This window comes from Larus michahellis, chromosome 4, assembly GCF_964199755.1.
Source record: "Larus michahellis chromosome 4, bLarMic1.1, whole genome shotgun sequence".
Lineage (NCBI taxonomy): Eukaryota > Metazoa > Chordata > Aves > Charadriiformes > Laridae > Larus > Larus michahellis.
Genome location: NC_133899.1, coordinates 68,599,623 through 68,612,621, shown reverse-complemented (window position 1 = coordinate 68,612,621; position 12,999 = coordinate 68,599,623). Strand labels below are relative to the sequence as shown.

The window sequence follows — 12,999 nt, the reverse complement described above, 5'->3', positions numbered from 1 at the left end:
TAATACTAAGTAATTAACGTTAGTCATACTAAAGAACCAATATTGATCCCAATACCAATATAAAATATACAAGGGTTATACTCAGCCAATTCCATCAGCAGGAAGCTGTGCACTCCCAGCAGTGGGCAGCAAATGTCAGACACTGCCAGTGCTGCGGCTTTGGGGGGAAGGGAAGGGCTCAGGGGTCTGGCACTGGGGCAAGAAGTTCTCAGGATGGCAGCCATCAAAGAAGAGAAGAAAATCCTCAGCAAACTTCCTAATTTATATTGAATGTGACACTCATGGTATGAAATAATCCTGTTGGCCAGCTGGGGTCAGGTTCTCGGGTCTCGCTTCTCCTTACCCCTGCACCTGGCTAGGCTCAAAAATACTGAGACCTTGAAACCCACATACTGTAGCTGGCTATAAAGTAAATATTTTCACAAATTCAGACACTAGAGTCTTCTAAATATTGCAATTTTCTCAAGCATTAGAAGAGACCTTACTAAAAAGTAAAATTACTAAAAGAGAAGTTAATCTTGGGTCGCTCAAACCAGGACAGTAACTTGCTGCATTCTTAACAGTATGTGTTTAATTTAGACCTTGAATTTTCTTGGGTTTGGACTTGAGCCACCACCAAAAAGCCCCACAAGAATAACAAGGGTGCGGGGGGATACTAACAAGCTAAAAGTAGTGTTATTTCAGACTCTGACAGGAAACTTGGTACCCCCTAAATCTATCCCAAAAATGCATTTTGAACTGCCAGTTCACTTCCACAGTTCTCTGCACCCTTTGCAGTTATTTTAAGATTCCATTGAAAATGGCAATATGAGGAGCGTACGTAGCATTTCACAGTCTGTATCACCCATGCAGTATACGCAGGTAAAACTTCTAACTTTTGTCAATGATTTAAGTCAGGTTTCTGTAATACATCTACAGTGGTGTCTATCAGTGTTTTTCTGTTACAACTTAAAGGTTGGGTTTACATCAGTTTTCCTTTATACTGATCAGCATTGGTGTCAGCCATATTAAGTATAAGGTCATCATGCTTAAATATTAAGTGTTCTTTAATAGTGCCTTTATGCTAGCGTTCTTGTGGAAGTTTTTTTATGTGCCAAGACTTTATTATCAGTATGATGGAGATCTCCTGTTATTTTTGCTGCTTGTGTTCATCAGCCACTTAATGAGTGGACCATTTCCTTAAAGCTTTTAAAATCACTTAAATATAGTATTACACTGGAAGGAATTAGGACCTCTGGTACACCTTTTTCTTCTCTCACTAGCGTCTCCACTGTTTAGCTTATATATTTGGGAAGGTGGAAGGATGAGGATTATACAGAAGACTTCGTAAAAGGTTTTTTGCTTTTATTAGAGGCTATTTTTTAGCTTTTGAAATGTCTGTTATTTACATGAGGTGAAAAAAAAAAAACCAACCCAAATTTCTGCTGGGACAAACTGTTAGCAGAAAGAGGAAAAAATTAAAGTAATTTTTAAGGGACATGAAAATACATTCTAGGTGTAGAGAAGTTATTTTGTATGTATTTATCCACGATCATATCAAAGCACCTTTTTTCCCCCTCCATTTCTGCATGTGTTCAGGTCTCTTTCTGTTTGTGGTACATCAAACATGAGTAAATCGTGCAGTTTCTATTTATAATGGCACGTAGGGAGAGGTGTGACTGACATTGCCTGTCCACTGCTTAGATGCTTTAGAAAAATGAAAATCTGCATAATGATTAGGTTTTTGTAAAGACAAATTACAAGCACCAGAACATGTACAGTAAAGGAGCAAGAATGATTGTGGTGACAAAAGGCTACAGTGCCCAGAACCTGGCCTGGACACTGAAGTTCCAGGCTAAAATTGGTAAGGACATCTTCTCAGGATGGAGGGCAGGATGAAAGTGTACCTACATCAGCCCTCTGCCGGAAAGCCTTATATTTCCCACCTGAAATGCATTTTGGGTCCTGTAGTTCAGAGACAGACTGTAGCCTCATGTGAGTAATCAAGGTAAGAGCTCTGATCTTACTAAACAACGTAAATTTTTGCATTTGTTTCTTTCAGGAGCCTCTTAACAGTGAAGATGATGTGAGCGATGAGGAAGGACAAGAACTGTTCGATACGGAAAATGTTGTTGTGTGCCAGTACGATAAGGTAATCTCTATAGAACAGAATGCAAGAATTCTGCATTCTCAGTTCTTCTTCCTGTCAAGTCATAATTATTAAGTAATATCTTTGTGACTGTTAAGTACAGGTAGATCTATAAAGATAATGTGAATGTTAATGTAAGAATTAGCTATTGTTTGTTTTAAAACAGATTTGTGTGACAGGTTTGTACTGAACCTGGTGATGAGTAAAGCTTAGAAAAAAGTGGCTGCATTTTCTTTTTCTTCATCATGTCTTTTTGTGACCTTTAACAAAAGGTCAGGCCTCTGGGCTCAGGGGAAGTGTACTATTGTAATTAAGTTTGTACATTTGCTGGGGCCATGAATGGAAGTAGTAGTCATTATGATTTAGACTTGTGGAAAACTCTTCCTTGGTCACTCAAAATACCTCTTCTTGATGATTCAGTAGTTATCAGAGGAGAAGGTCCTTTCTGTCCTATGCATTCTTTACTGAAATGGCAATGTGGAATGCTTTTGCTTATTTTGCTTTAAATTCTGCTGAACTCTCTTGCCTCCTCTATAATGACTAATTTCTTCTTACACAATTGCCCTGGAATGTGCAAGGATTCATCCACGTCTGAAATTGTTTTAAATGTGTCCAAAGGATATCAGAAACCTTTTTACTGAGGTAGTATGCATAAAGATTATTCAACATGGATTTTTTTTGCCTTTCCTGTGGTAGATTAATTGGACTACGATGAATAAGGACACTTTTTAAAGCAGTAAAAAGCTGTAAGATTGTTGACTAAAAACCCCTCCATTGCGAAGAATGGCTTGGTTAGAAAATCTCCAGTTATGCCCAGATTCTGCTTAGACTTATCGTCAGATCCAACAGAGAATTTAAGGTGGAGGAAAGTGGTATCAGCATCTATGTCCCAGCCATCTGTATCCTCCAGACTGTAATACAAAATTGTTCGTTGTGAGGGATCTTGGAATACCAGTCAGAAAAGCTTGTTGGGAGCTGCGAAAGCTGAGCAGCAGAACCACTCTGAAATCCTCGCCCTCTTAAAAGTTAAGCATGTGAACTCAGTAGGGAGCAGCGTCCATCGTTAATCTCTGGTGCCACGTGTGCTGAAAGGGCTTCATCACTTATCAAACAATCATTGTTCAGTTTGTCTCTATAAAATACACAGGATCAGCTCAGTTGTTCTGAGCAGAGTTCTTGCACAGCGTGTCCTGCGTCAGCTGATGGTGGGTGCCTCTGGAACAATAAGAGGAGGGCAAACAGATAGCGATGCTCGTGTTGAGCATTTTACCATCCTTCTGTGAACCGTCTCTTGAGGGAGAGATAGTGGCTTTGTATCAAATGGCCAGCAGCGGATTTTTTACCTTAATTTGTCAGAAATTAATTTGATTATTCTTTTGAGTCCTTGTAAACTTTGTCTTATGACAAGAAGTTTCACAAATGAATTGTGGAGAACTACCTACTTTTTAACCCCTTAGTTTCATATGATACCTCCTAGTTCTTTGTGTAGAAGAGTGTTTCCTCTTTGCTTTCTTGGTGCCTTTTATGATATTGCAGACCATCACAACCATCCTCAGTCATCTCTTTGAAATCAGAGCTACAGTTCTCTTGGTTGTTAACTTGTCCAGCTGTCCAAACATTTGATTATTCTTACTTTTATTCTCCATATCTGTTTTATTCTTCTGTATCTTATTTGATACAGGTAGATAAGGCTGAGGGAGGATCAGAGATGTTTGTAACACAGGTGAAACTTCAATTTATTAAATGGTGTAGCAGTGTTCTGCAATAGTTCTTGTGTGCTTTTGATCCCACTGAACACAGAGCTGATGTTCTCATGGAAAAGTGTTAGAACATTGGGATCTCATTCCTGACTTGTAATTCTCAACTCAAACCCATCATTTTTTTCTACCCATGTAAATTGGAATTGTTTATTCCATCATTACTACCTTCGTATACATTGAATGCCACCATTGTTTTATTACACAATGAGTTAGGGCAGTAACATTGTTCTGCAGCTCTTCAGTAACTGTTCTTTTGTATCATTGGTGATGTTTTGTCATTTTCCAGATGATGAGTGAATTCTTAAACCATGCCGACTCCAGCCAGCACAAATCTCTTCTGGAATGATCTCATTTCACTGTAAAAACAGTGTTCTTACCCTTGTTTTCCCATCTGTATTCAGTTGTTTATTCATGTGAGGACCTTCCTTCTTTCCTCATGGCGGATCAGATACTTCTGATGAGAGATTTTTGTTGAATGCCATTTGGAAGGGCAAGTAGAGTATATAAACTAGGCCTTTCCTGTTTGTTTATTTGCTGCTGCCACTGACTTTTTAGCTTAAAGTGAGCATGGACCAAACAATAGTACAATAATAGACACAAAAGACCAAACAATAGTACAATAGCCAAACAATAATAGATTGATTGAGCGCTATGGTTGTATCTGTTCTGGTGCTACTTTACTGTTTGCTTCTACAGCACTAATAGTAGACGATGAGACTTCCTGTCCTTGATGGAAATGGAAAAATTGTGCAATGGGGTTTCCTTGTTTTTAAGCCTTTTGTAAAATTTTGTTAACTTTTTTTACATCACCTGGGTAGATCTTCATGTTTTATCTGCAAAAGTTTATGATAATCTTTCCTCTTTTGATAGCTTTCCAAAGCTTTCTGAAAGATCTTTGCTTTCTTTGAATATCTTGTTGTCCTGCTGCTTAATTGCACTTGTGATCTTTTGGTCTTTCCGATGCCCTGTTTGATAGGTGGCAGGTATTTATCTGCTCTGTGCTTACAGTACGTGGTCGTTTGAGGGGTATATTTTTGGTGGGTTTTTTTTTTTGTTTGTTTGGGGTTTTTTTCTCCAAAATTTACTCTTCTACCTTTAGACCGAATTTTACTCAGTTTCCTTTAGTTTTAAATGAAATATTAGAACATAAATCTAGTTAAACGCTCTTCCAGTGGATTTATTGACTTACTACCCCGGTGAGAGTGTTTGTGTTATATAAATGCTGTTAGTTCTGATGATATTGTCTAACTTAAGCCCTGAACACTGTCTTGAACCAAGAAAAGGATTGTGTGTTTTGTGACTCAGCTCCTTCATGAAGAAGGATTTGACTGTATGGCAGCCTCAGTGCTGCACACTGATGTTTACTCAGTAGGCATGAGATAATTGAAGTCTTCCAATACTACAACTATTTCATGTCCTTGTATCTTCTCTGATCTCCACCAGATTGGTCGACCTGCTTCCTGTAGTCAGGTAGTATTTGTTCAGGAATAGGCATGAAGAAGGAAGAGTTACTTCTGTATGGAATATTTTTGTGAAGAGAATATGAGTAAAACTGTTGTTTTATTCTTTGTCTTACCCTGTGTCAACAGGAATATCCATTATAACCTGAAAACCCATGATGTCACAGGCTCCTGTAACTTCTCCTTTAAGGCTTTTAAACAAAGCCTTAAAAGGGACAATATTTTAACTAGGAAGACTATAGGTTAAAGTTGAAGCTTCCCGCCATCATCTTCAATACTGGAGTTATTACGTCTCTCACTTGACACTTTACGATGAGAATTGGAACGTAAATCACATACAACAACTGTTGAGAGAAATGATAGAATATAAGACCAGTACATATATTCTCTATCAGCTTGTGCACTTTGTACCACAGAGAGTTTCAGATTGGAAACCGTGTAAATAATCCACTTGCCTTGTAACCAAGACTTAACTTTGGGAAGCCCAGAGTCAAACTCTAATATTAGAAGTAGAAAGCTGAGTAGGCCTGCTATCTATCTATACATAACATAATCAAACTAGTTTCATGCAGAATGGAGTTTAGACAAGAGGTGCAAATAATAAAACTTGGTGTTTGACCGTTTCAGGGCTAGTTTAAGATGTTAGTCATTCTATTACAGTGGTTGAAATGGGGTTTCTGGCTTTCGAGTTTTGTGGCTGTCGTAATCAAAGATAATTTAATCAAGTTAAAGCAGGACAGACAGGTGGATGTATTTCCCTTCTTCCTTTCCAACCACCTCTAAAAATGTGCTATATGCTTTGGATTTTGTAATGCCTCTGTGCTTGCATGGTTTTGTGACAGTTGCTGTCCCTGATTTAAAAAAAAATGAAAACTACTATATTCATAATTAGTTTTTGTTTTTCGTAGCTAAATGTGGAATTGATTTTCAAGATGTTTGTAGTAGTTCAGTAATGTATGTCTAATAGTTACCTTCATTTTTTTTCTTGCCCTTACAATTTACTTACGCATTATTACCTATTTCTGATGCAAAGAAATAGTTCAACTTTTCTCCCTTTTTTTAGATTCATAGAAGTAAAAACAAGTGGAAATTTCATCTCAAAGATGGCATCATGAATCTTAACGGAAGAGATTATGTATTTTCCAAAGCCATTGGGGACGCAGAATGGTGAAGTTTTAAAAGACAAAACAAAAAAACTCATGTAAAAGGAAAAAAAAAATCAAAAGCAGGAAAGGTTGAGACTTGGACGTATACTCCAATCAAAACGTGTATCTGCACATCAGAAATAAACAATAAACAAAAGTATTGGAACAAAGGTAAAATGTGGCAACAAAGACACTACTTCAGATGAGCAAGCCATGGACTGTAGCAGCTATATAGCATTGTCTGGGAGCTGGTTTTGTGTGTTAGGAATACCTTAATTATCAATTCTACATACAGGTACCTACAGCTGGTATTTAGCATGTAAGGCTTTGTTCCCTCCCCCCGCCCCTTCTTCCCTTGATTTAAGATTTTAAAATACTTCTTCCACTGATTGAAGGAACTCTTCCCTTTGATAGATTATTAATCTGAAAATGCTTATTGTGTGTACAAATCTTTGCTTTGAACACTTCCTTTTGGTAGTGAGGATGGTCAGAATGTTACTTAAACTGCGTGCAAGCTTTGTACAGAAGGGTAAGAATTAAGGTGTTAAATTTTAAATAACTTGTATAAGGAAAATATTTTTAATTCTGATATGCTCATTTATTATTATATCTATTTGTTGTTTTCAATTCAGTTCCCCATAAACATGTTGTTGTTCCTAGCAGTTACAAAATGGTAAAATGATCATTTATATTTCAAAATTATTTTAATTTCATGTAAGTGATACCTTTTATTTAGGGCTGTATTTTTTAAATACTAAGCACCTGTAGCTCCCCCCAATGAAAGTCAGATTGCTTAACTCGTTAATTATGTTCTTGCTGTTTGGTGGTGGTTCAGCATCACTGAACTGAAACCAATTATATAGTTTTCATTGATTTTTTTTTTTTAATTTTTTTTTTTAAAAAGGCTTTGGCGACCTCTTGAATCAAATGTGCAGGTAATGGCATAATAGATGCATTCCTTCACCTGCTTACTACAGACGTAGTCCAGACATCCACAAATAATTCAACAGACCACAAGAATTTTTAATACAGAAAATCACATAAAAATTCTAACATCCTGGCTGCAACTCTTAATCAAAGATACACTTTACTAAAAAGAGTAGCCATAAGTTACCTGCAGCAGTTAATCTCTCTAAAGTTTCCAGGTGGCATGTGATCTCATGAAGAGAGCTGCGCAGCTTTCAGAACACAAATTTTGTTAAGAGTATCCTTAGGCTGTTTTGGTAACAGAAAGTGAAGCAGTTCAGGTGCACTAAACCTTGTGTAGCCACTTTCTCACTTGCCTTTTCCAGAGGTGTGGTTTTGTGGTGGGGTTGGTTTTTTTGGGCTTTTTTTTGTTGGTGTTTTTTTTTGTTTTTGTTTTGTGAAAAGCAACAAGGTTGCTCCCCCCTCCTTCTCTTCCTCTCCTGAGGAGTGAACACCTTTTCTTCATGCATAGGTTATTCTTGCAAACCCTGCTTTTGGAAGTGCTTTTGAACGAGGAGAGGGAATGGGCATTATACTTCAGAAACTGTTGAGGAAGGAATGTTCATATGGTTCACCATTACAAAAAAAAATGCCAATGTTACATTGGAAAGATGATTAAAAAAGGACGCAGCAAAGATAATTTTAATTAAATTGGGGAAGACTTTCAGAAGCAGACATTTGAATCAAGATTTCTGACCTTTTTTTGCTTGAGGATGAAACTTTTTAAACATTATTTAACAAAGTCACAAGTATATTTTAGCAGTATATAACAACTGCTCTAATTTTCATTCTCTCTGATTTACCTGCCTCCAAATGCATTCATAGTCTCAGTAGTACGTAGAAAACTCCAAACGCATCGTAAAGAGGGTTGTTTTCTCTGTGATTTTGTAGATCTGTGCTCTCATTGATACAGACTAAAACTGCCTGTAGGCTGTGTCTTGAGCCATATGGTGTTAGTAAGCCATCTACATACATAAGCTTTATGAAAACTTAATTGATATTTCTTCTAATTCATTCTTAAGTAATGGAATCTTCATTTAGAGTGCGTTTTTTGGTTTGGGGCTTCAAGGTATCTCTAAGTGATCGGTGATTGCTTTCTTCTGAACAAAGCAGGTGTTTTATTTCTTTACCACTGTTGACACTTCTACGTGCAACCGCAATGAAATCAATAATGTACCAACTATTTCCTTCCCTCACCTTTTCCATATCTGTTACCAGTAAGTCTTAAGTAGCGGACTTCAGAAAAATTCCCATAACGCTGCACAAGCAAACCAATAAAAGGAAAAAAAAAATCCCTTCAGCTATAGATTCCTGTTTATACTACTGGAATCCAGATTACTTGTACTTTGGTTTTGTATATTAGTGATTTTTTTCCACCCACATACATATACTAGAAGCTGCGTAGCCTTTTTATTTATTTTTAAGGGATAGCAGAACTTTAAAGGTAACTCCAGCTTAGCCTGTTCCGAAGGATGTTAGAAGCTTTCTGAAGTTGCACAGTTTCTTGCGAGCTAATTGTATGGTATGCTCTTCAATAAGAAGTTTTGTCTTCAAATACAAATACCTGTGAAGTTTTCGGAAAGCCAGTCAAACATGAACATACCAAACTGTGCTCTTATTGCTACATCAAGTGTTCCTTTTTTTAAATCAAAAAGCATGTTTTAATTTCATTTTATTGTAGCAGCTTGCTGTAAGACTGTAGTTTGCTTAATTTTATTATTATACTTGAATTTTTAATCATGGTTTTAACAATGTAACTGAACAGACCATTTCATTAGGTTCCAAAGAGAAACCATTCCTTTCAGAGGGCAAGGGATTCCCGTGTTCATAATTCATAAATGACTTCTTCCCCCCTACCCCTGCCTTGGAAAAAAGGCTTTTTGTGGTCTTTTTGGGTTTTTTTGGTTTTTTGGTTTTTTTTTCCCCCATTTAAATAGTTCAGTATTATGGAAACAATTAACAATTTCAAGAGGGCTTATGTTAAAATTTGCACAGATGATGGAGCACCTTTTTATGATGAAAAAATGGGGAAAGACAACTTCATAATTATAACTACGATGGCTGATGGAGACTTGTAGAGCAACTGGGCAAAACTGGGAGTCTCGTGCCTTTTCATTTTGCAGAATACCTGTTTTGCCAGTATGACAATGCTTTTTTCTTGATTCTTGAGAGAGTAAATTTCCTGCAGTGCTTCAATCAGAAAAGCAACTTTTTTGCTCTAATTCTGTTGGGTTTTAGTGTGTGCAATCATTTAAAAACATCTAAGTTGAAAACAAATTGAAATATGTTTTCTGTTGAGGAGATAATAGAGAATTTAGTCACATAAGGGACTTTATATTGGACTATTTAAATAAAATATGTTTTTATTCCCCCTCAGTTGCTGGTTAGCGACAAGATTTCTTTGAGGCTTCATACTCCTTGTTCCTGCATTGTACTCACAAGTTGCATTTCAACATCATTCAGTTTCCTAAACACGATTTAACCTGATAATTGTGGTCAGAGTTTATTTCCAAGACTACGATATGTGATTCTGAAGCACAGTTTCTAGAAAAGAGCAAAGACCATGTTATGTCATGTAACAGGTTTTTTTATAAACATTGTTTTCTATTTCTGCTGCACAATTAGCAGTGTTAAAGCAAGCTTCGTTGAGTCTGTGAAAATAATTCCACCGCTTGACAGTTAGCAGTAGTAATGCCACCACATAACACTACCAGAGTAAAATGTCTTCATTCCAGTGAAGGAGTTAGAGACCTTGTTAGCTAAAGTTCATTTTGATTCAGTCTCTTCAATTTGTAAAAGCTCCCTTAAAAACAATAAAGCCCCCCAAAACTTCCCCCAAAGCAAAAGCTTCCTAATAGAACGCAGCAAGAATAACGCACGCTGGATGCACACTGCCTTACGCAGCATCGTGGGGTTCGTTGTGTGCCACCCCACCCCACCCGCGCACCTCCAACTGAAGTGAGAGTGCTCTTCAGACTCTGAGATTAATGGCTCTACAAGATGAAGAAAGTTGCACATTGTTATGTATTGGTGTCTGGCACTTAAAGTCTCGTTTTCCCATTGCTGTGATTGGTTGGGAGATGTGTAAAAAAAAAAAAAAAAAAACAAAACAAAAAACAAACCAGTCCGTTGGTTTCCCTGTTGTCTACTTTTTTCAGGCAGTTCATGCAGTGTGTCTTTTAATTATTATTTGGTGGATTAGACATTGTGGAACAAAAGGAGCTTTTTTTAACAGGAAGAGCTACCTTGGGTTAGCTGTATGGACAGTCATCCGATGAGACGTGTTCCAGAGTGCATAGGGTACCAATAGATTACGGAGTGGGGGAATATCCTTTTTTGCTGTTCTGAGCTACTATTGTCAACTGCTGTTGTACATATATACTGTTATGTGTAAGGGGGTAAATATATTTATTATGTTTGTAAAATTCATTCTGTACAATTGCAGATCAAGGTTGCTCCTCTGTGATATACAGGATATTATGTTTCAAAGGCCATGCTTGGAATACGATTAGAGAACTTAGTATTTTGATGTACTAAGACCTATTTTAAGTTTAATATTTTGCCTTTGCAAAAACTTTAATTAAAGATGTTATTTAAAAATGTTTGCCACTTCATTTACTATCTTGCATGTGCATTTGTTTAATAGATGAGTCTTAATGACTGAAGATTCTGAATTTATTTTCATCACTCGCAGGTAACTTCGCTGTTGTTACCTACTTGTTGAGTTTGCCTTGTAGACTTTCCATCTAACATCATCACAATGGTATAAAAATCATACTTTAATCTTGAGGTCCATATTTATTTAAGAATTTTCTCCCTATGGTAACTTGAGACTTGGGTCTGGAGACAGAATGGGTTGAGTAACTTGGTCTGGCCATCTGGGTGTTAGTCCTGTAAATGGAAATGAAAGACGATATCGAGAAGTAAAATACAGAGTTCTTGGACGAGAGCCAGCTGACCATAAAGCTTTTACCTTCACCAGTGAAACTGATTTGAGAGAATTGCATTCTAGTGTAAGCAGGTGGCATCTTTTTAGTTTCTGACTAAAAGCAGTGTCTTGTGCTTTATTTTTAAACCTCAATTTTGAACTTGAAATTCTCAGTATAATTGGAAAGAATGTAAGCTATAGGCTATGCTGCTTGTATGGGGCGTTGTGTTTTGGAATGCGGTGATTTTGAAGTGATCTTCTCGCTATAGTGGTTTAAAGGCACAGGAAAGCAAGAATCATGATGAGTGAGGGGTTTTTTATAATACTCAAGGGTTTTTTTTCCCCTAATACATTTCTTGCCTTCCACCCCTCAACACTCGGGCAAGTCTAAAAAAAAAAAAGCAGTACTGCTTTTCCCAGAAAATTTGCCTTACTTGTCAACTCGAAAAGGATTTGGAGATGATTCAGGATAAATAAGTATCAGAGATTATGATGTTTTACCAAAAAAAAGATCATCGCTACTGAGCTTGCAGGCTGTGCAAGAAAAAAACAGCTTGGAATAATGGCCTGTTGTTCTGGCAAATACATTTTCAAAAGGACCCTAAAAAGAGAAAAGCAGAATGGTAACAAATTAGTAGCAAACTCAAGAAAACACAAACCACAAAAAGCTGGATTTCATCCCTGTAAGGAAAAGTGCGAACATTATAATTGTGAATGTTAATTGTACTCTCCCAGCTGAACATGAATGAAGTATTTCAAGGATTTTTTTTTTTTTTTGGCAAAATGAAGTGTATTTAAAAATACCTGATTTTTTCCTACGAGTATGATTTCTTTATGGATTTATTATTTTAATTGTAGAGGTACGAGAGCATAAGAATCTTGGATTATTAGCATAGCTTTCAGGATGTCCCTGTGTAGTTTCAACTACGTATCATTCCTTACAATTTATCTTAAACCGTATCAGCTTTGGAGTTGGTGTTCTGGTTTTCTTGTTTTTTTAACACAGACTTTTGTTTGTAAAATACTCCGTTAAAGACTGAAGGTCCTGCCACTTGTTTTCAAAGCAGACTCTGTCACTCTTTTTTTCAAACTATTTTTTTCGCCACTAATGGGATTATGCCAAAACCACTCTAATCCTTTCGGATGTAATGACATCTCTAGTACAGCCAAACGAACTGCAGTTGAACTACTTTTGGCCTCCAGTGTGGCTATAGAACATTCAGAAAAGTGGGTTTATGACCTTTTTTTTTTTCCCCTTTGGAATGAAGACTTTCCCAGTTATTTTTGTGTGAAATGCCTGTGCAATTACATCCTTTTCTATAGTATAAATGTGCTCGTCCTGGCTTGCCCTGAAAGAGGGTTGTCTGAAATAGTGAGGTAATGTGGAGAGAGAGGATAAATAACTGAGAATAGCACTTTGTGTTACAAATGATACTAAGTTGCCCATTTGCGTCCATAGGTCAAAAACCCCTTTCTGAAGATAGATATTGGTGAGCTGATATTTTTAATTGCCCTTTAGCGATAACTGTTTTTAAAAATACAAAGCTGAGTGTATTTGTTTTACGCTTTCTAGTTTTTGTTTTCATTTTTAGTTCACTTTTGTAAGCAAGAA

The 12,999-nt window shown here is 36.8% G+C and overlaps 1 protein-coding gene across 1 annotated transcript in view; it reads left to right on the top strand.

The window, feature by feature from the left end:
* The window catches only part of GTF2A1 (general transcription factor IIA subunit 1), a 29,569-nt gene extending 18,510 nt beyond the window's left edge, over positions 1-11,059 (top strand). The window contains exons 8-9 of the mRNA XM_074585435.1: positions 2,042-2,131; positions 6,412-11,059. Of these exons, the coding sequence (XP_074441536.1) occupies positions 2,042-2,131; positions 6,412-6,519 (198 nt within the window). The 3' untranslated portion in view covers positions 6,520-11,059. The remainder of the gene's footprint in view (positions 1-2,041; positions 2,132-6,411) is intronic.
* The last annotated feature ends 1,940 nt before the right edge of the window (positions 11,060-12,999 follow it).